Raw genomic sequence first — 23,329 nt, 5'->3', positions numbered from 1 at the left:
CTAGAGCCATAAACCTCTCTAGATATCAATGACCAGAGCCATAAACTTCTCTAGATATCAATGACCAGAGCCATAAACTTCTCTAGATATCAGTGACCAGAGCCATAAACTTCTCTCGATATCAGTGACCAGGGCCATAAACCTCTCTAGATATAAGTGGCCAGAGCCATAAACCTCTCTAGAGATCAGTGACCAGAGCCATAAACCTCTCTAGATATCAGTGGTCAGAGCCTTAAACCAGAATTGCCATAAAGTTGCTTTATACAATGCTTCTTAGTTTTTTAATAAATCTGTGAGTTTGAAAGATATTTCTCCTTATTTGGTTTTCAAATAATGCATTGAAAATACAAATTATTTTCAACTTGTGTGATGGATGAATTTTGAATAGCTTATTGCAGAACGGGTTAGACATCAAATTTCTCCATATATGATGAGAGCAAACTACTTTTGGATGCTATTCCAAAGAGATTTACATCACTAAGTGACTGGCCAAAAATCTGAAAACCGTGTAAATTATAGGTTAGATTGTGAGACAAGAGTTGAGAAAGGGAAGTCAAAGAGCAAATCCTGCCACGAAAGTGGAGTGACAGAAAAAATATACAAAACAACAGTGCTATTTGTGGCATTGCAATAACAGTGCTATCTGTGGCAGTGCAATACCAGTGCTATCTGTGGCAGTGCAATAACAGTGCTATCTGTGGCAGTGCAATAACAGCACTATCTGTGGAAGTGCAATAACAGTGATATCTGTAGCAGTGCAATAACAGTGCTATTTGTGGCAGTGCAACAACAGTACTACCTGTGGCAAAGCAATAACAGTGATATCTGTGGCAATGCAATAATAGTGTTATTTGTGGCAGTTCAATAACATTGTCATCTGTGGCAGTGCAATAATAGTGCTATCTGTGGCAGTGCAATAACAGTGCTATCTGTGACAGCGCAATAACAGTGCTATTTGTGGCAGTGCGATAACAGTGCTATCTGTGGCAATGTAATAATATTGCCAACTATAGCATTGAAATACGATGAAAAGTGAGGAAAGACAACCAAGGAAGAGACAGTCCTTTCGGGAAGTCAATGTACAAGAGACTATGTATTTATTATGAGAGGACAAGCGCAGGCTAACAGACAGACATATCCCAGTAGGTTACGCAAAAAGGGCAGGTAGAAAGGTATGACAACTCCCCTTTCATCAGTCCTTCATGATTAACTCCTGTAGCTTCCTTTTTAGGTCATCCGGCCCAGTCACTTTATGTCCTGTAACTCGGGGGTCCTTATATATATCGTAATCTGTTCCACCCTGCAAAGAATTAAGGCTATGCTTTAGTATTAGATCAGACCAAAGTGTCTCCAGGTCTCATTTACATAGTCGACTAATATCAAAGGTTAGACAACTCCATTCTACACCGATAAAAATTAGCTTACGGGATGATTTTTAAAGCGGGCTAATATCTATATGTATTTAGCACATAGCTCGACATCTTTTGCCTTTCTACTTGAAACTGAAGGGGTGGACAGTGATCTCTCAATGCTCACAGTTAATAGGGACCGTGAGGATCAGAGCGCTCCGTGAAAAGTGAAGATCCCAACATAAATAAATAAATAACTCATTTCTGATAAAGTCACTTTGCTAATCGCAAGCATTTTCCTCCCTTTCTCAGGTACATTAAATGTAGTTTTTTCTGAGCATTTTAATCACGATCAGGTTTTGCAGATTTTAAGTTTTAAACTTTCTGGCAGTCAGATCACCTCAAACATCAAAAACAATCACAAACTATCAAAAATACCAATACTTGCTGATAAATTTCCTTAAATTTTGTGCAAGTTCAGTTTACCTTTAAGAGGCGTGAAGAAGGGTGTGACAAAAGCCTTCTACTTTTATACTTCCTAAAACGTAGCAGGAAACAGCGACTGTTATCACGATGATGCTCGCCGGAACAGAATATAAAAGACATTTATATATTATAGTTTTGTTTAATTTTATGTATGCTTTTTAATTTTTAATGATCTTTTTTATGCCGCAAATTATTAAAGCTAAACCCTTAAGTAGGGAGAGATCGCTGTATATGAAATACTGTACATGGCAGAGTAAGACACCTGAGATGTAGAAAAAGAAAAAGGCAACAGGTAAAATAGACAGAAGTCTGTAACATTGTTACAGACCTCTGTCTCAGAATGAGCCAATCTGGAGGCTGTAAAGAAGTGTGGCACAGCAAAAGCCAATCAGAAGAGCCATATAAGCTCGTGTAGGAAATTACAACCAAACCCTGACAGAGACGAGTCACTGGGCATTTGACCTCAAATGCAGTTGAAATCCTAAAGTGAGATGGACCGGTGTAAAAGAAGTACCTTGATGTGATGGAGGCTGAAGTAAACAATTATTTAGAGAAAACTAAAATTTTCAAATTCCTTTTCAAATTTATGAAGCATTCTATTTGCTTATTTTTATTATCTGATCAGCAAATGTCTTGCATTAAATGGCTCATTCTCTTAAATACAACAGCTTGAAATCTTCCAATCAAGAGGCAGCTTTGACTTATTGCTACAAGGAAGATTAAAACTGCTTTTTGGGATTAAAAAATTGATGAAGATTTTGTGTTTTTGCGGGTAAACAGTTTGAATTTTTTTCTTAGAATTTTTAGCGAGTAAAACTTTTACAATTTGTGGTGAAAATTATCCTACATGTAAGTTTTACCGGATGTGTGAAATCTATAGAGATAAGCTCCAAGGTTCTGAGTCTAAAAGTGTATTTTTGAAAAATGCTGTTGGTTGAGTGACCTAAATTGAAAGCAAGTTGTTTACCCATAGAATATTTTAATAAATATGTAGTTGTTTTTTCTATCAAAAATGGTAACAATACTTGAATAAAATTTACAAAACTTCACCATTTATACTGCAATCCAAAACAAAAACAAAAATCATTTGATTGATAACTCATTTCATAAAATATTGGCAAACTGACCGGTTCGCATCTGTCTCCAAAAAAATGGATATCTTCAAATCCGTCAGCGTCTATGTGATCAAGGCAGTAGCGCTTGTTCCAGCCCCTTGGATAGATGTCAAAGCTGATTTGTCCACCCCTGCTGTAGACCAGTCCGACATCATTAAATTTCTGGCTCAGCTCTGCGATAAAGTTTTCTCTAACATGATGTTCCTGTTAAACAGACAGCTGATATATAGATAAGGAAACTTTCTACATTCCCACTAAACATTCCATAGGAACAGCTTAAAAAAATTGTGGGCTCGGATGAGCATTGACTTAGACAACAATAAAATGACTTTGCAATACAAAGAGTTATCTGCCCTTTTCCTAACAGTACGAATGAGAAGAAATTCCTAATTTTGTCTTTCATAAATACTAATGATGCGATTATTACCCATTCAATGAATGAAGACTAAAATTCACTAAAAGGTAGGAAATGTCACTCTCACAGGGAGTGAGAATAACAAGTAAATTTGCCTCAGAAACCGATGTACCTTATCATAGGATATGAATATCTCCCTTTCATCATTGGTACAATTCCTCCCCATTGGGCAGATGTTGATCAACCCACTTCTCAGCTCTATAAATTGGCCTCTAAAAAGTTTGTTTTACTGAATAAAATAAAAACATACAAAAGACTTCTATGATAATGACAGCTTATCAAAGTTTGCTGACATATTGACAAAAGTAAAATATACCATTTTTATCTCCGTGAAAATTCAAAAGCCTTTAGTATGTGTACAGTGTTCTGGGGTGTGAGAAACTGGCAAGAGATGGACAATAGGCTAGGATTCTCTGACAATCAGCAATGATAAGCAAGATGACAAGCTTAAAAGCAGAAACATGTAGAATTAATCATTTGGATATTTTTGGCCTATGTCGAAATCGTTAAATTTTGGTGCAAATATTGCAATCTGCATGGTTGTATCTTGTTTAATTTTTTCGCAAAACATACAAAAGATTAATACTTCAAATAATTATATATTACCTTAAAACAAACGCACTACAGAAAACTACCTGTAATTCAGAGTAAAATGTAAAAGCTTGATTTATACGTAAAAGCCAAGGAAAACCAAAAAAATGTCTTAATTCAGCCGAGTAAAGCATTGATTAAGTTTAGGGAAGCAAAAATCCATGACACAACTTACACCAAAGTACACCAGATACATTTTTAATTAATAATTTTACGTCCATTATAAAAATATTTGTATACAGATGTGATTATAAGTCTATGCTTATCTGTATAGCTAGCAAAAAGCTATGGCTTGGGAAATGAGTCAGGAGGGCAGCTGGTACAATCAAATAATTTGGTGGCGGCCCAAAACCTATATTCAAACAATGCAAAAAAATGTTGGTAAAACAGACACTAGAGTAGTTTAACACTGTGTTAACGCTGTTCAGCCTTCTATAGGTATTTATACATTCAGGTCCCCTGGTCCGTATGAACAACTTCATCATTTTTTGACCTTTCAGTACCAAGAATTTCAATCAGTGAGTTAATAGAAACTGATGCTCTGTCTGTAGCCATTTTTTCTTTCTCCATCTGAAATTTCTCAAGGCGAAATCTTAAAATCTAATTGTCTAAAAAACTTAAAACTTTGGAATCATGCTGAAAACGTATTACACATCAATTGACTAGCTTTTTGTTATCCTACATAAACCAGAAGTGCAACAACCACAGCGAAACGAGCCAGCTGAGTTGTCTCTGAGGTAGGATCTAAAGGGAATACACCTCCCTGAATTATCCTAGACACAGGCTTCAGTGTCAACGACTACCTCTTTCTTCTGATAATCACTACCTCAGCATTTGATAAAGAACAATGACAAAGGTCTTAGCTAAAAATAACTTGAATGATAAAAAATGTAACACCTACAATAGCAAACATACTGGTTAGTCACTTTATAGCATTATAAATTTATTAACCTATGTGTACAGTATATATATTATATGACATAAATGACACATATATATATATAAAGTGCGATATTCATGTACTACCTGCTTGAATGAATTTTCACTCACACATCTACCAATCAGCAAGCATCCTGCTAGCCCCTAAGCTAATCAAACCATAACGCACTACACCACTTTAACTTGGAACCGCCAGTCAATGATCTTTTAGCACTGTTAACAAACACACCTTTTGATTGGTAGTTTAAGCTCTGAGAGGTACTTTAGACAGAAGTCCAACACTTCCTGCAGTTTTTCCTCTCCTAAATAGCTGCAAATGTTCTAAAACAATCAAAAAAGTGTTTAATAAAAAACAGCAACACATAAGTAATGCGAGCCCATAACTCGTGCCACACTAGAGAATGTACTCGGAGTTGTATGCTTTCGACTTAATAGTTTCAGAATGCGTTATAATATAGAGCTGTCCCGATTTTGGTATCAGAATCGGTATCGGTGCCGATATGGGTGGCAAGTATCTGAATCGATATCGGCCGATCTTTTCTTAAAAAATCTGAAACTTCAGATACTTTTTACAGATCAACTATTTAGCAGAAAACAGTATTTTAGCCTGCTACACTAATAAAGATCATCAGCTGCAAGTTCCTTACTCTTACTTAATGAATTCCAGGCCTACCACACTATTTATTTCATGTCTATAGCCTGATCAACATCAACACAGCTGAGGAACCTTTTTGCTTTAGTCAGGACGTGATCACAAAGTGTGGTAATTTCCAATTGCAGCAATAGGATTTATTGCAGCTAATCACGAACAAAGTAACAAAGAAGGAAAACAAGAATGCTGTGTAATATTTCTATTTACTAGCGTGACAAAAGTATTTGGAGCAGACAATGCATAAAGTTAACTACCTCTCTCTTGATACTGGCGATACAATGCATCATTTGTATCATACAAAATAACCCCAGTGGCTTATCGGTATTTAGCCTGTCCTCCATCATCTGCGGCAAGTGAGAACCTCTTCAGTACGACTGGCTACATTGATAGTGATAGAAGAAAACGACTTCTAACTGAGAGAATTGAATCACTAACAGTAATTAAAAGAAACTTAGATTTGCTCTAAACTTGTACAGGCGCAGCAAATACAATATATTTGCTGCGCCTGTACAAGTTATAGGCGCAGCAAATAACTTGTACAGCAATAAAAGAGAGACTCCATTATCACAGAGAGCGTACCACTAACAGTAATTACCATTATTAATAACAAATTACAAGAAACATTGAATGTTTTGTTACTCCATGCATGGAATGTCAGTATGTGAATATATATATATATTTCTCAAAGTCCGTCTGTATGTCGTATATCTGTCTGTTGGTTTTTCGGCTATAGCTATTATTAGAACACCTGAGCTGGACAACAATGCAGACTCAAAGTCATGGCTTACCGTCATTGGAAGCCCAACCTTATTAACTAGCTTTGTGGAATTTTCCATTGGCAATATGCCAGGCTACTAGCTTGAAAGGTGCAGTTGTTTGACAAAGGTTTAAAACCTTTAGTTTTTTTCTCATGCTATGTAGTTTGAAAGTTAGAATGGCAAATGTTGTTATATATTAAATACAAATCAATTTTTTGTCCAAATACTCTTCTATTACACAGGCAACGTCGAGTGGTACAGCTAATATATATATATATATATATATATATATCTTTTTTCATAAATAAATAAACAGGCTACAAACGAATAAATACGTTAACATTAATATTTCCTATAATAAAATAAACAATTATCTATGCAACAAAAAATATCTGAATCAGATTATTTTTCAATAAGAAGCGGTATATCGGATCAGTATCTGAATTGGCTGATGAATTTAGACTCGGGGCATCTCTATTATAATGTCGGTGCAACTCTTCACATAGTTTATTACTGAATGCAAAGTGCGCAGTGTGTTGCTGACAGACAAGGTTTGATATTCTGCAGTATTGGTGGGCAGAAATGGGACAGCCGATCAAATGCAATCTAATGGGACTCCGGGTAACCTAATTCCACCTAACCCAGCATTTCTGGTTAGATCTTTTGCTAAACAAAAAAATTGCACAACGTGCTTGTAAGTTTAAAAACCACAATACTATTGAATGGAAGGGTGAAGTTGCTGCTGCACTGGCTAAGCTACTGCAATACTAGCTACTGCTGGTTTTCTAAAACAATTGAATAACAACAGAAATTTGTGCATGTATACTTTACTAAAAATAAACTGGACTTTTTCATTTAGTAGAAAATGTATCAACCAGTTTAAAAAAAAAAATTAAAACAAGAAATTATTTTCCACTAGTTTTTGTATATTACTCATGATGGATAATTTCATTGGTCACAATGGGAGGCATAGAGAGATAACTAAGTGCAAAGTGAAGGAAAATATGCGACATTTACCATTTCATACATAAGTTACAATATATGAAATGGCAAACAAAATAAAGCATCTCACCAGATAGCTAATTGGTATTGAATGTAGTTGCAAGAGGAGATAACTGCAGATCATTTCTGTTTACCACTCTCCGCTTGATCACTGTTTTATTTAGTTTTGAAGAAGAGATGAGTTGCTGAGTGCAACCGTTTATTTCTACTGTTCCAAAGTGCCACAAATATTGAACAGTACCATCGCAACTACCTTGACATGCTAGGTTAACACAAAAGAATAAATCCCCTGGGCAACAACCGACAAGAGAAAGTTCATGGGAGAGAAGTGCGCATTAAAACTTAATGTCGTATCTGGGTAAGTATACAAACTAACAGTCCTAAGTACAAACATATGTTCAGGGATGTTGTACTTACGGTTTTCAGAGCAGGTTTACCATTTCTGTGATAACATAAGCCATTCTCCGAGAAAACATAGTCAAACTTATCAACAGCTGCAAGATAATATACCATAGATAAACCTTCTAGCTCACGCAAATAAAATAATGATGGTATTTAAAAACTATTAAAATTAGTGAAAGATGTATGCAATAACAGAACCGTGAACAGAAGATGGGAGTTATCTTACATGTGTAAAGTTATAAGACAACTCCAAATGTTTGCAATTGCTATTATTAGTACATGGAACAAGCTTTAGGGTTTAGTTTAGTATCTAATCCGCAGTGAGAAACAAAACTGCATCAGCAGATATTGAACCACAATAAATATCAGTATGAAATTCATTGATTTCATTATGTAACTAATTTTTGCAGAAACTATATTTTTCTAGCCCCTAGACTAGTGGATCGAAACTACAACAATGAGTATTTTTTCTCTTTGCTCTGTTATAGTTGAATACCACACTCCAGTAAGTAGTTGTGTATTTTACCTTTAGCCAACTGTAGCATCCAACATGCTAAAAATCATTCAAAACTACTGAATGCCCAACGTTGCAATAAAATAATTACTCAATGAATTTGAGTAACTCACCTCGTAAGCTGATAGTCTAAATCTACTCAAACGATAGCCGTGTTTTAAACCAGCTTACCGGTAATAATTGTTACAGTAATTATCAACTGTCCTAGTTACTGAACCCAAGTGCTTTAAGCGTATTTTAACCGATGTAACGAATGTCATGACAATCACTCATCACTTAGGTCAGTTGAACGATTGTAGTGTAGTGGTTGAGATGGTTGGTTTTCATACCAAAAGGTTCTGAGATCAAAACCTCTATGAAGTGGATTTTTCATTACTAGAATTTAGTTACTAAAGTAGCAACTGTTGTTGTAACTAGAGCCAAAAGGCATACTGAGATTCATGTAGAAGAGATACACAGGTCTGAACAATCTTTACTATAATAAGAGCTGTGACTGTCTGGCCAAAGCGAGTAGAAAAAGGAGATTACCTTGCTTGCCTTATTCCCTTTTGCACACTAATACCTACACCACTCGATGCCCTTACTGCATCAAAGAATAATTGTACACATAGTTATTACACCTGATAATCTCTCATGTAACTGCAGCATACTAGTGCTTGTAAATAGTGAAAAGTTTAAAATACTGTACAACGCAGGTTGTTAACTATAGAATTTTAAAATCCAGTCCTAGCTCATGTGAAAAAAGATTAGAATGATTGAGATGGGAAGACATCTACGTATTAACTAGGTAGATATTTGCTTTGATTCACTGCCCACCTGGAATACTATTTTAACAGATATTTTACATATGTTATTTTATTGGTAATAATTTCCAACAGAAACTTTTTCCAAATTATGTCATACATGAATCGTAAAACCAAAAAAAGGGCAACATTTAGCAACTAAAATCAAATAAATAGTTTGACATATATTGTTTAAAATATCTTTCTCTGCTAAGAGCAAGGATATTAAGTGGAAGATTGTTAAAGAGGCTAGCAATAATATTTTCAAAATATTTGGTAGTGACTGTATGCAATTTGTTCATATCATGTAAGTTGAAATGTGTTGAGAACCTGTAAATGTCATGTAAAAAATGTGGACACAAACCATGGAAAACTTTGAAACCTTTAATTGAAGTAAAATAAATATTTAGCATAGGTAGAGTAAGAAGATGCAAAGATTTAGAAAGATTATTCTTTGGAATAATATGTGCAGGAATATGATGTAGATTTGCAATTAGTCAGAATGCTCTTTTTTGCAACAAAAATAGATCATTAGTGATATATTTCAGAGCTAGATCATAAATAATGTGTATACCATAAATAATATGGCAAATGATAAACTGATAATAAAATGCCATAGAAAATTTTGAGTTTATTTATGGCCTGCCAAACTGGAGCAGAGTCAATGACTTTGTGACCTTACTACAAATAGTGTCGACATGATTACTCCGAGAGAGTCAATCTATTAAAACAAATCCTTATCACTTTTGTCTCATGTCTGCAAGTGATTGACTGGCTGCTAAACTTAGGAGTAAAGCTATATCTAAAGTAGTATTTATAAACGATTACTATATTAATATATTATTTTAAAGTGTGTATATTAATAGATAATCAATAAAAATTGATTTAATGTATAATCTATGACTATTGACTAAATTCACAATGAGGAACAATGTTGTAATTGAGAATTTTTGTTTTCCAATAAAAAGGATCCAATATATTTTGCACTCCACCGTACTTCCCAAGAAAACCCCTACACATACCAGACACCAACATCTTGCTAATCCACATCATAGAACAGAGTTATACAACAAAAGCTTTTTCTTTCAATACACATAATTTACTCTACTATTTTATGGTATTTTTTGTCTCATTCGAGTCTAATTTGTTTTAAGCGAAATTGACCCCTGATAATAAAGTTGAAACCTATCTATCGATTATAACATACTCTATTCATGATTACGCATTTCCTTTGATACGGGCGTGTTTGGGTCTTTGTCCTTACCCTACATGTGACAAAATATTGAGAAAACCTCTATCATAAAATAGGGGTATAGTATAAGCATGATTTTAGTCGGTTACCCATCCATAAACTTGGAGTTGTCTTCTACATATTGCTTTCAGCGATGTAACTAACACAAGAATTACTCTATAGTTGATTTTCAAAAAACCAAATAAACCGCTTCTAGCATATGCCAAATGCGTTTATTGTACAGCAAGCATTCTGTTATCATAGTCCCAAAACTTTTATATAAAGATCTCAGGCTACAGCTTTAGCTGATACAACAGCAACTTGTCAACAGTTAATAGACCCTACTCAGGTATTCTGTGACCTAATAAGGCAAAACTAAGGTATTTCTCATTAAACTTTTGAAGGGCTCGCATAGTGAACCCAGAAGTGTCCCTAATAAGCTCGGGAGCACTGCTCTCCAATGTCTAGGATGGAACTTGTCTAGACTCTCCCGTATGTACTGACAAAAATAAAAAATTCTTTCCTCAAACAGCATAATGGTGCATACGATGCAACCTCATTATACACATTTTTGCTACTTCAAAGCTAAAGTTAAGCACAAGCCAAAGGTCAAGGATACAATCACAGGGCCGCTACATATTATAAATCATGCGAGTGAGAGTAGCATTTTAGGCAATTGATTTTGTACCAAAGCTCAGAAGAATGAATCAACGTACCGTTCCCTCGAAGTTGTTGGTTCACATTTTCTAGGTCCGAACCTGAGACGATTCCAGAATAAACTTTTTTCCTGATTTCTTGCATGAAGTCTAGCATCTCCCGAGAAATCGTCTGCAGAAACATCATGGTTGTGAGAGTAACTCAAAAGTAAAACGATCTTTAACATTTTTTTCATATGTATAGATTTGTGAATAATGCTGAAATTACACGCCGACTATGATCAAACGATGAAATAAAACAATGAAGAGCACTGGAATTATATGGCGGCACGCATCAACTATGATCTGCATTAATTATCTTGTTAGTCAGGACCTGTACAATGGAAACAAGAAAAGGTTACCATAAGAGTTTTTGTACAAAAGCATAACTTTCACGCATTTGCTCCAGTCGAAAATTTTTCATCACTATTACAATAGCAATGCAATGTCATGCTGCAGATTCATATATGAACATGGATAAGCTAAATGGGTAATGATGAAGGACTGGAGCCATAAAGTACCACAGGTTGCAACAGATATACAGTATTACACGGAGTACCACAGGTTGCAACAGATATACAGCATTACACGGAGTACCACAGGTTGCAACAGAAACACAGTATTACATGGAGTATCACAGGTTGCAACAGAGATACACTATAACAAGTAGAGATAGTGTATTACCATAAGAGTGATAGAGCACTAGTGATAGAGTACTAGTGATAGAGTACAAGTGATAGAGTACTAGTGATAGAGTACTAGTGATAGAGTACTAGTGATAGAGTACTAGTTATAGAGTACTAGTTATAAAGTACTAGTGATGGAGTACTAGTTATAGAGTACTAGTTATAAAGTACTAGTGATGGAGTACTAGTGATAGAGTACTAGTGATTGAGTACTAGTGATAGAGTACTAGTGATAGAGTACTAGTTATAGAGTACTAGTGATAGAGTACTAGTTATAGAGTACTACTTATAGAGTACTAGTGATAGAGTACTAGTGATAGAGTACTAGTGATGGAGTACTAGTGATGGAGTACTAGTGATGGAGTAATAGTTACAGAGTGATAAAGATAGCAATGAGTGCTTACAAACACTTGAGTACTAAAACTGCAGCACTAGAGATAGAGTACAAGAAAATGTATGTCAGCGACTAATTAATATAAAAGAGCAACCAATAATGCCCCACCAGAACATACCTTTCTAACTTCCGTCAGGGTTCCATCGACATCAAAGAGATAAAATACAAGTGGATCTCGGCCTGTCGCGTCCAATTCTCCCATAGTTACGCAGGCCTCAAATCCAATGGTTAATAAAAGTCCATCATTGGAATTCCTTTTCTCCTTAGCAATTTGCTACAGCTACTGGAATGACCTTCCATTGTTGCCCCATTGTAAATGGCAAATACACTAGATACCATTCGAATGCCTCAAACTTTCTCTTCATGAATAAGAACTAGCTATAATATTCTTAGTAATGATGGGAAAAACACAACTTTGAGAGTCTGGTGTAAATTACTCACATCAAATCTTTTCATTCACAAGATAGAGACAGCAAAGCATTGAACATACTAAAACAGTAATAAATACTTTATAGCAGCGCTTGCTCAGGCCAAATTCACGTGATACAGATTCATTCTTTACTTAAAAATTGAATGAATTGAATGAATTCGTATTTAACTCATGGCCATAAAACTTTACTATAATAAGAGCAGCGTATGCCTGTCCGTCCATTCTTGTGAAGCTACGCTAAAAGCTTTAGGAAAAAAGATTGTCTAGCATGAGAATCAAACCCGGGATATCCGCTTCAAAGGCAAGTGTACTACCACAACACCATTCGACCAGTTTGCCTCATCATGGGATGGTTACTCACGTACTGATTACTCATAATGACCTCTCATAATGCACAGGAATGGCAAGCGTACTACTGACAGTAGTCTATATAACAAGAGCCATGTCTGTCTGAAGACATATTAAGAGTGATGGGACAAAAGGTTGCACCACACGGGAATCAAACCTGAATACTCAGATCACCAAACAGACACGCTACCACCAGTACCACTCAACTACCTTCCACATCTAAGAATAACTGTGTACATAGCTATTACACATAACGACCTCTCACAGCACACTAGACTACCAGTGCACTAGTATTGATAGTACTTGTAAAATATCATAATTACAAAGAAGCTGCTCCAGTGAGAAAATACTTGCAGACATTTTCAACTCAAATACAAGTCGCCATGTTTATAATGGCTACTACAACACACATTTTAATGCAACAAAACAGCTAAATTTTGCAGAATAAAGCTGTCATATTTTGAGGCTAGCATAGTTAGCCTTAAAATATTGTTTTTTTCTTGGCGCATTAGGGGAGCAAGCGACGTATAGGGGTGTCTCTATTATATATACTAGTACCCTGGCAGTCTAGAATGTCGTGAGAGATCATCAGGTATAAGTGTAAAGTTAAGAGAATAAGTACACACACAATTATTCAGAAATACCTAAAGACTGGTAGATTGGTGCAGAGCTGTATGTCATCAGTTGGAGTCTCATTGAAAACTATCTATTATCCTAACCATGGCAACGGACAGGTGGACGGACAGACAGACACCTCTTTTATTATAATGAAGATACATTTATGTTTTACTTTATTTTAGACAAACTATTTTTATTATTTTTTCGTCGCAGAATAGACCTTGCTGTCTAGAAAAAATGGATTTACATTGACATGTAATTTAACTTAAAATCCCTGTAACCACGGACTCTAAACCACGTAAAAGAGAAAAGAAAAGTTGTGAATACAAACCAATAATAACACAGTTACTGTACAGTCATTAAATTTAAAATTTATTTAGTTTAGTATACCTAAAGGACCAAAGGGATGAGTTTGGGATAATCTTAAAACTGCTTAGGCAATTTAAATGTATTTTACTGTCCGTATAGCATGAAATCCCTATAATGTAAATGTTCTCGAAACATATCATTTACATTGTAGGCGCATCTACTGGGTTTGGTAACAATGAAAATACGCATAAGCCAACACAGCCACTTCACAAGAGAGGTAGACCTACAGTGTAACTACTGCCAGCAAGTAGTTTGTTCTGAACAACTCATAAAATAATAGCTTCATTGGCCAATCAACTGTTGCTCACATATTATCATTAAACTTTCTGAGTAAAAAGCCGTCTTCTCACAAATTAAACTAACATCGCATTTTTCCCCGGTGTTCAGTTGTGACTCGCTATTTATGTTGTAGGAAGACAATTCCAAAGGATATATGCTAACTAATGAAGTGATGAAATCCTGTAATAACATTTGGCCTCTCAGATGTAGTGACTCAGATGTAGTGACTCACATGACACAACAGACCAACGCCATGTGTGCTAGTTCAACTTTTTTAGCTTAGAATTGTCTTATCATGCCTTCCACAATGCTCACTTTAAACAGCAACTTACGAACATTATGAGGATAACTTCAGCCAGTTTTCCTTTACAATTATTTACACGTATCTCCTATACTAATATATATATACCTAAAGTATATATGATATGTACTAGGATACCTTATAATATATCTAAAGTTGTTTAGTTTCCCTTTTGCAGGAGATATCGGAGAGGTCCTACTGTAGTTGCTAGTCAAGTGACATCTGCCATGAGCCAAATTCATATGACATCTTTGATGGTTTATTAGACCGACAACTGTAAGGATTTTTTGATCACACAATAGTCCAAATATTCTGGAAATTTAATTGGAAAAATCATAAACATATAATATTCCATGAGTGTTCAAGAATATTCTTGCATAAACTAATTGGATTTTTGTAAGCAAGATTTTGCCAGAGAACCTTATTTCACAAAAGACATCCGCATGACATACTTTATTACTTTTCCACTATTGTTTATTTCACTTCACTTGTAGCATGTTTCAATGTACGATTACACTGCAAATGAAACTGTGTCACAAACAGTACACAACTTCATATCAATATCTTCAGGAATACATCAAACAACTTGGCAAAAAAAAGCAATTTAGAGCGGAACTAGGTTGTGGAAGAGAGGAAGTACGGCTCAGTTTAGGAGATTTAGCTTCAGGTGTCTACTGGTTGGCCACCATTTACTATTATCTTATGATCCGTAACTGCTTTTAAGCCTCACTGCTTAAAGGCAGTCAGGCCTAACTGCCTTTAAGCCTAAAAGCTTATTGCAGTACTAAAAATAATATTATATGTACTAGAAGTTGTCCGCTCTTACTTCTAATATATTAGGAGTTACCTAAAGCTTTATCATGAGATATTGTATTTAAGAAAGCTTTATAATTGAAGAATGCTGTCATATGTTGCAAGAAGCTGAGATTGAAGTGAAAGTAGCATGAGGAACAAAGTGGCATTATAAACTAACTTTAAAGAACTCCCTGGATATTTTACTAGTTCACTGATCTCATTAACTGCCAGTACCATAATACATCCCCATATGTAAGTTTCATGCATTACTGTGATTCGATAGTTTTTTTACTTGTTGATACAATTATTGCCATTATTGCCCTTTTTGCTGTATGAATCACCTGTAGAGAATCGGGACTTTATGCAATGATTGGTTAGTTTTAAAATTTTATTATCAAATTCAAAGTTTTTTGGTTTTCTCGGCCCTGTAATCAAATACAGGAAATCTACATATACCAAAACAATATACGTGTATTATATACTGCATAACATATATTATATAATATTTAAATAATATATATCATATAATATATTGCACATATTATATAACATATATATAATATATAACATACATATTATTGCATATATTATATAATACATAAATTATATAATATACATATATTATATATGCAATATTATTACCAAATGAGGTTTGTTCAACTTTATTCATTAACTAGCATAATTAGCAACATCCTTTTCAGAACAGACTATCAAGATTAAAAACAGCTAAAAACTATATAAGTAATGAATATACAAATGCTAATTTCATTTCATGTAAAATTATTTCATTTCATGTAAAATTATAGGAAATTGTAAAACATATCATTTGTTTGTATAAACAGTAATAAATAAAAGAAATAATAGGCTCTACACATAAATGACTCATCTGAATTCTCTCATAGTCCATGACTAAGGAAAGTCAATGGTGAAGCGTTAGGGAGCGACTTTATCTTGACCAGGATTTGGAGTGGATGCTGGGCTACAAAATACATTCTACATATTACATCTGTGAAACTTCCAGTCTCAAACTTAGGGCTGGTACGCACTGTATTGCAGTGTGGCGGAGTTGTCCTCTCCGCAATTATTCATTAACCTTGTTTACTGTAGATCGATTGCATCATCAAGACAACGCAGATACGTTGGGAAAAATTGCAGCTGTCAATCTTTATCGATATTTCGCAGTGTATCCACGACCGTCTGCGCAATGTGTACCGTTTCGGCGATGGTGATTGGTTGTAGATTGCGTGACCTGTATTTTTCGTACAATGAGAACGCTATGTGGCGGACTATTCACGAATGTATACGCAGATGGGTTTGTGATAGTGTGAACATTGTTATCACAGATGATCACCAAAGTATTGTGGGATTAACACCGGCATACTGCTATGTAGTGTGTACGAGTCAAACTAGCGTCCAACTTAATTCAGAAAGGTGAATTATATATAAGGTGAATTTAAAAGTTTATGTTTCGATACTAAGCGTCACAAAAAATTTAATGTACCACACACATTGCTGTCAAGTCTCTCTCGTACCAGCGTTAGCCACTACGTCTGTCACGAAGGTAAGAACTTCATACAGTACTGTACATTATGTTATATTTTATAACAGATCATAACCACTAAATAGGTATTTGTTTTACTTTGTGAGCCTTGGTACTGAATGATAACAATTATAAACACGTTTTTCTATCATAATATCCTGTTTTAAGGTGGTTGTTCATAGTATGGAAATGAACTAACTCGTACTTAATTAACTTATATAGGAAATACAGTGAAACGTGGATAACTCGCCCACGGATAGCTCGAACACATGGTTAACTCGAATGGATTTGCTTGGTCCACTCCCACGCAATGATAAATGGCTCTATATAACTCGAACTCAACACTGTTGATTCGAACTGTTTTTTGCCCAACGGCTACGGAAACGGTTGCTATCGCTTTAGAAAATCACTTTATTCCAAGCCATAGTGGTAAGCCTCAACTTTTCGTAATTCATAAGCGTCGTTATTACCACCATCGGCAAAATATTTTTGTCAACGACTTTTCTAAAGGTTTGGTGAAATTTGATTTATACCAAACATCCGCTTAGCGATCGCCCTTTGGAAGCGAGGTAAAGTGAGGTAATCTTTGCATAAACTTCAAGAAAAATTGGCAAAATTAATCGTAGGTAAAACGCTCAAAAGAAAAAGATGGCTTTTCTTTTGAGCATTTCAACAACGATCAAGTTTTGCCAATGTCAATCTAAAAAGACGTCCTGACAATAACATCACCTCAAACAACGAACCAATCTCAAGTGATAGAAAAATCTCTATACTTTTTGGTAAAAACGTTTTAAACTTTACATTAGAAGCATTTAATTTGAAACAAGCCATTTGTGCTTTTGATTTATATTATAGATTGTATATGTACATGTATCTACTAATAAATAAGTAAATACATGGACTTGTGACAGTGCTCTGATAACTTGAACGCTCTGATAATTCGAACACTTTTACTCGGTCCCTTGAAGTTCGAGTTATCCGAGTTTCACTGTATTTCATTGACATACGACCTAAATCCCAGAACGCACTAAGCTTGTATGTTGAAGTATGACTATACTCAACTCTAACATTCATTGAAATTTACAACTTTATAACATGTTAACATGTTCAACTTAATAACATGTCCAAGTTAATAACATGTTAACATGTCCAACTCAATAACATGTCCAAGTTAATAACATGCTAACATGTCCAACTTAATAACATGTCCAAGCTAATAACATGTTAATGTGTCTAAGTTAATAGCATGATAACATGTCCAAGTTGATAACATCAATAAAAACTCTGCAATTGCAGCTGTCAAACTTTCCCGATATATCGCCGAACATCGACGGACGGCCTTTCAAATGTGAACCATTTTGGCGATAGTAATTCGTGGTCGTCGATAGCGTGATTTATTTATTTCCGTTCATGACCGTTGCTGCGGGACTAGTATTTGATTCCAACATGCGAAAACAAAGAGGTTTTTTCACGAAAATTTAAAAAGAAAAATGAGAACACAACGTCACAGAGTATTTCCTGATGTAAACACGGATGGGTTTGTGATAGTGTGAACATGGTTATTATCGACTATCACCACAGTATTGCACGGTATCACACCGACATATGGCGATATAGTGTGAACTAACCTTAACATAAACAAAGACAAGTCTAAGGAAACTAAACAAGTCTAAGGAACATAAACAAGTCTAAGGAAACTCAAAAACATTCTGGGATGTTACGAGCAAGTCTGTCTAGGAAAATAAACTAAAGACAAACCTTTCTGCTTCCATCTCGGCAGCCCAATCTATTTTTTGTGGTCCACCCTCCGGTGTTTTGAGAAAATCGGCTACTTCCTCCTCTTCATCAACCGGGTCCCTTTACCAATATAAATAGTAATTGTCTAGCCTCCGATGAAATATTTATAAATCCAACACCCCTTTTTTCCGCCCTTCCCCTGTTCACACCCAACTTGCAGTCTCCCTCTCCCAGCCCCTTTTTCTCCCACACATACAGAGTAACAATACTAGAACAGACATTACAGTCAAAAAGTTCTGATACGAAAGATCACTGCAGGTAGCATTGACAACTAATGTGTGAAACCACATGATTTGCGTATTAACACAGGCTTAAAACTATCTAAATATTTATTATCTAAATGGTGTGTCTAACTATTCTGCTGAATGAGCCACTGCAGACTTGAACCGACAACTCAAGTTAACAAAACTGGTGCTTTGATATTTCCTATGTTTATGGACTACTTATATGGGTTACACATATGATTTTGGCAGTAGTTTCGGTGTGGTATGTGATAACAGGCCTAGCTAGTCTTTCTTGGGGATGAGTACATAACTCTCAGTGCAATATTAACTCATTCGCAACCCACTAATTTCCATGGAGTTACCCCAGATACCTGAGACTCACTCCCTAAAACTTACATTTTTATTAGAACATAACAATTCAAAGCAGCGGAATTAAATGTTATTAATGATTTAAAAACATTTAAAAAAAACTTAATTGAATTTGATTTACGCAGTCCTTCACTATCTTACCTCTTCTGACTCTGCATATTCAGCTCCAGAGTCAACTGAAAATTCATCACAATCAACCCAGTTTGAAGTCGCCATGATGTTTTACGGTTTAGGTTGATGTCTACCTAGGTTTAGCACTTTTGATTACAACTATTGCAGATATTATTGAAACAATTTTTTGTTTTTCATCTGATTAGCCAGAATTTATTTTACCCAACTAGTCAAAAACTTTCTTTCGTAACTTAGAAATAACAATACTTGGAATGGGTAAAATTCAAAGGCAGGATAACATACTTTGGTTGCCTAGCAACAACTAAAATGTGTTAGTATACTCGCGATGGTTGTGATGTAATGTACAAATGGTCTCAGGAGTGATAAAAACTTTTTCGTTCTCAATTGGTAAGTTTCAAGTCTTGCAGCGAATTAGTACTTATTGAAGTGCTTCATTTAGTAGTGATATGATGAGCTAAAGACACTTTTAAACTACACCTTTTGCTGTATGTTTTACAGTTTAGGTTAATGTCTACCGAGGTTTAGTACTTGTGATTATAACTATTGCAGCAGATATTATTGAAACAAAGTTTTTTTTATTAGCCAGGGTTTATTCTATCTAACCAACCAAAAACCTTCGTTTGAAACTTAAAAATAGCAATATTTGTAATGAATAAAGTTCAAAGACAGGATAACTCCTGTCAGTTGCCTAACAACGATGATGTTTTACGGTTTAGGTTAATGTTAACATACTTTTGATTATATTGCAGAAGATGCTATTGAGACAAAATATTGGTTTTTCAATTTTCTTATTTTATCTTTTTAATCAATAAAAAAATTATAGTTTATAACTTAAAAACGACTATTCTTGGAATGGGTGAATTTCATAGGCAAAGATAACTCATGTTAATAGTCTAACAGCGATAAAAAGTGAGTTTACTCGCGAAGCAGAAACCTCTCAGTTATTTTTCAAAAAAAATTTCATTCCAGCTTAATTACAGCAGATTTTATGGCCAATAAACTGAATGCATGTTTACCATTAGTGCGAAAGTTTACTGTTGCGAATGAGTTAAAAGCGGCTCAAAGTTAAAATAATTATAAATTGATCATGGGTGTACGCTTACTATATGATAGATGTGTTCAGTGAATGCTCAGAATGTTTTTATAAAATTTGTCTGCAAAGAATTCTTTAATTGAAGAATTACATGCGTATCACATATAGTTAGAGAGGACAACTTCAAATTTAAGGATATTAATAGGTGTAAACAATTGTTCACCCGCCGCATTCAATCAGCAATGCTTTTTCATGAACACCCGAGAGACATGAGTACTGAGCCTGAAAAGCTGTCAAAATGTTACTATGCTGCATTGAAGCTTCCAATACTGGCAGCAAGGTGGGTGCACATCCCAATGTCCGACTAGAGAGATTAGAGGCCATACTAAAGTGACAAGCTAATTTAAGATTATATATTACCTTATATCAATGTGTAATTTAGCTTTAACAGGTGCCTTCGTCTCTTCTTTAGCACATCCTGTTGTTGTAAGGGTATCCGTCGCTTTTCCATCCTCAGTAGTACCTGTGGTGGCAGGTAACGCTAAATCTGACACTGCTGCGCTGACACCTTTTTCAGGTGTCATGGGTGTCACGGTATCTGTGACTGGCGCATTTGCGTTTGCAGCGGGTGGTGTGGCAATGGATGCAGGGTTTTGTGATGTGCTATGAGGTACTGGAGTACTTTCTTTAGAGAGATTGCTTCTGGCAGGCGTCGGCTCTTTAGAAGGCCGGGGAGTTTCCTCCTCCTCCTCTTCTACATTACAAGGAGTGTGGAGCGTAAACATACAGTTTATCAGATCCCAAGAAAGCACCAAAAAATTTGCAAAATATTCGGGTGTAAAACATATATATGGAGCAGTAAAATTCCAATTTCAGTTACTAAGTGAATAAATAAAAATCAGCATACGGAGTTTTTACTCAAGTGTCCAATACAGTAAACGCTCCTACAACGTAAACAATCCATTCCAGGTACGCTCACAATATAGGGATTTTACGTTCTATGCACAGTAAAATACATGTAAATCCGTTCCAAGATCTTTCCAAACCTACCACTATGCTCCTTCAACAAGTAAAAATACCAGTCTTACCATTTTAGTTTAAAAACTCTACCGTAACTGTAGTATTATTGGTTTGTGTCGACAACCTTTATCCTTTTTCTTCCCTCTTTCACGTGGTCTAGGGTTCATGATTACAGTAATTTTACAATGAGGTAAAAAGAACACACACTTTGAATGCCAATATAACTTGACTTTTTATTATTTTATAAGCAAGGTCCACTTTTCAAAAATGAAAACACTAAAAATGTTTTATATGTCTAAAATAAAGTAAAACAAAAATATAACTTAACCATAAAAGCGATGTCTATCTGTCTGTCCGCCTATCCATCGAAAAGGGTCAAGGATATGATAAAAGAGAGCTTTTGACGATAGTCCAACTCGTGACATTCAGATCGGTAGACCGACTTTCTAACACACACTAATTGTGCAGCTACTTTACCTGTTATCTGCTCTTTATCGACACGATTTGACGATTCTTTACTTTATCTTTGACGATTTCTCACAGCAAAATAAACTGTCAAGGTACTAGTATATATAACATATATAATGCTATACGCCGTTTTCTATCTTAAAAGTTACAAAAGGGAAAGCAATATTTTCAAGGTTAACCACGAGATGTGTTACCGGTATATGGAATTTTTTTCTAAGCAAAATATTTACATAAATTCTTGATATTGCATGAGATTTATAGGAATACAGGGATATATTTGTATACATTATAGGAGCATCTACTGTATACTAAATACTAACAGAAAAATCGTTTGAACTCATTGAATAACAAGGCAGTCATTAAAGATTATCATAGTATGAATAATACGGACAGTATGAATAACGTAGAAACAGCAAAGCTCTGGACATAGAGATAACGATGAACGCAGAGAGCCAGAGAACAGAAAACCAAAGCTAGCGTTTACTGAATGTGAGTGGATGGTTGACCGCCAAACCAGAGAGCTATACCCTATGCCTTTCCTTTGGTCCACTAGAAAACACTGAAAGCATACAAAAGCCTAGTTACTACTACTACCTATCATAAAATTTAGACATACAGTAGACGCTTCTATAACGTGACCTCCTATAACGGAAATTCCACATGACGAAAAGAATTTATGTAAAACTTGTGCATCCTATTACGTAAGAAGTTCCATACAATGTAAGTGCTAATGCAAGTTCTCCAATATAATTTGAATAACTAGAGTGCCAGAGACAGTATTTAAAGCATTGTGCAGGGACATCTCTATTATATATGCTCATACCAATGATATACAGCCCCCCAAGGATAGCCGACGGCTGTCATATGGGCGGGGTTTAATGATGGAGCTCTGTTAGGATTATGCTAGCCTGGGTTTCGGAGCTAACACAGCTCTCGCGGGGCGATCGCATTGCCTTGTTAGGTTTTGAAAAACACGACTCGCTGTTATCGTTTCATTAGCTCATTCAGTCAGTAGACCCACGGTTCACAATAGCAAACCTTGAATTTCTACAATAAAGGGGTGATACCTAACCAAAATAATACATCCATACAAAATAAGACATTTCACATTACCTACTTTTAGTAATTTTAAAATTTGTAAAGGTTGTAGTATATGCTTAAAGTTGAATATAATTTACCCGAACAACGGCTTTTTTTCCTAGTTTTTGATTAATATCTTGCCACCCCTAATATAAAATGCCAAAGTCTTTCATCGTTTTCGCATTGTTTTACCTGGCCAATAAGATGGGACAGCAGGCAAAGCTGTGCAGTGTAGTTTTCATACTCAAAATCTAAATACAAAACCGAATTTGAGCTATTTTACGATAGCGACTATTAATATCACGAATGCTTGCGAATGGCAACTGACTGATCATAATGGTGACAATATTGGGATACTATATTTATTTGACAACAAAGTGAATTCACCAGATAAGTAAAATAACCACTATAGTTCATAATATTTGTAAATTTACAAGGGGCTTTATTCAGCATATTTGTTTGTTCGGGTGCCGTGTTCGGGTTTATCCCAATAGAGCTCCATCATTAAACCTGCC

At 35.2% G+C, this 23,329-nt stretch overlaps 2 protein-coding genes across 6 annotated transcripts in view; both read right to left on the bottom strand.

Moving 5' to 3' along the window:
• Positions 1–1,192: 1,192 nt before the first annotated feature.
• LOC137397324 (phosphomannomutase 2-like) lies at positions 1,193–12,213 on the bottom strand. The gene is made up of 7 exons (XM_068083615.1): positions 12,130–12,213; positions 10,953–11,064; positions 7,725–7,801; positions 5,125–5,216; positions 3,478–3,577; positions 2,963–3,154; positions 1,193–1,300 (listed from the first exon to the last, which is right to left on the bottom strand). Exons 1-7 carry the CDS (start codon positions 12,211–12,213, stop codon positions 1,193–1,195), a joined length of 765 nt encoding a protein of 254 aa, XP_067939716.1.
• A 3,358-nt stretch (positions 12,214–15,571) lies between these two features.
• LOC137396375 (coiled-coil domain-containing protein 9-like) overlaps positions 15,572–23,329 on the bottom strand; it is a 49,971-nt gene continuing 42,213 nt past the window's right edge. For 4 of the 5 annotated variants that reach the window (XM_068082627.1, XM_068082631.1, XM_068082629.1 and 1 more), the window contains 3 exons: positions 20,667–21,000; positions 18,450–18,548; positions 15,572–16,130 (listed from right to left, as the gene is read on the bottom strand). In XM_068082627.1, coding sequence (XP_067938728.1) covers positions 16,085–16,130; positions 18,450–18,548; positions 20,667–21,000 — 479 coding nt within the window. In that variant the 3' untranslated portion in view covers positions 15,572–16,084. The remainder of the gene's footprint in view (positions 16,131–18,449; positions 18,549–20,666; positions 21,001–23,329) is intronic. The other variant, XM_068082630.1, reaches the window with a different exon arrangement.

The sequence above is a fragment of the Watersipora subatra genome, chromosome 5, assembly GCF_963576615.1.
Source record: "Watersipora subatra chromosome 5, tzWatSuba1.1, whole genome shotgun sequence".
In the NCBI taxonomy this organism is placed as follows: Eukaryota; Metazoa; Bryozoa; class Gymnolaemata; order Cheilostomatida; family Watersiporidae; genus Watersipora; species Watersipora subatra.
Note: the sequence above shows the minus strand (reverse complement) of the source record. Positions and strands in the feature narration are given on the sequence as shown.

Coding starts and splice junctions, on each gene's coding strand:
- LOC137397324 (XM_068083615.1), bottom strand. CDS start 12,213: ATGGGAGAATTGGACGCGACAGGCCGAGATCCACTTGTATTTTATCTC. Junction 5,217..7,724: donor GTAAACCTGCTCTGAAAACC/GTAAGTACAACA, acceptor TGATTGTTTTAG/AACATTTGCAGCTATTTAGG. Junction 1,301..2,962: donor TTGGAGACAGATGCGAACCG/GTCAGTTTGCCA, acceptor AATTCTTTGCAG/GGTGGAACAGATTACGATAT.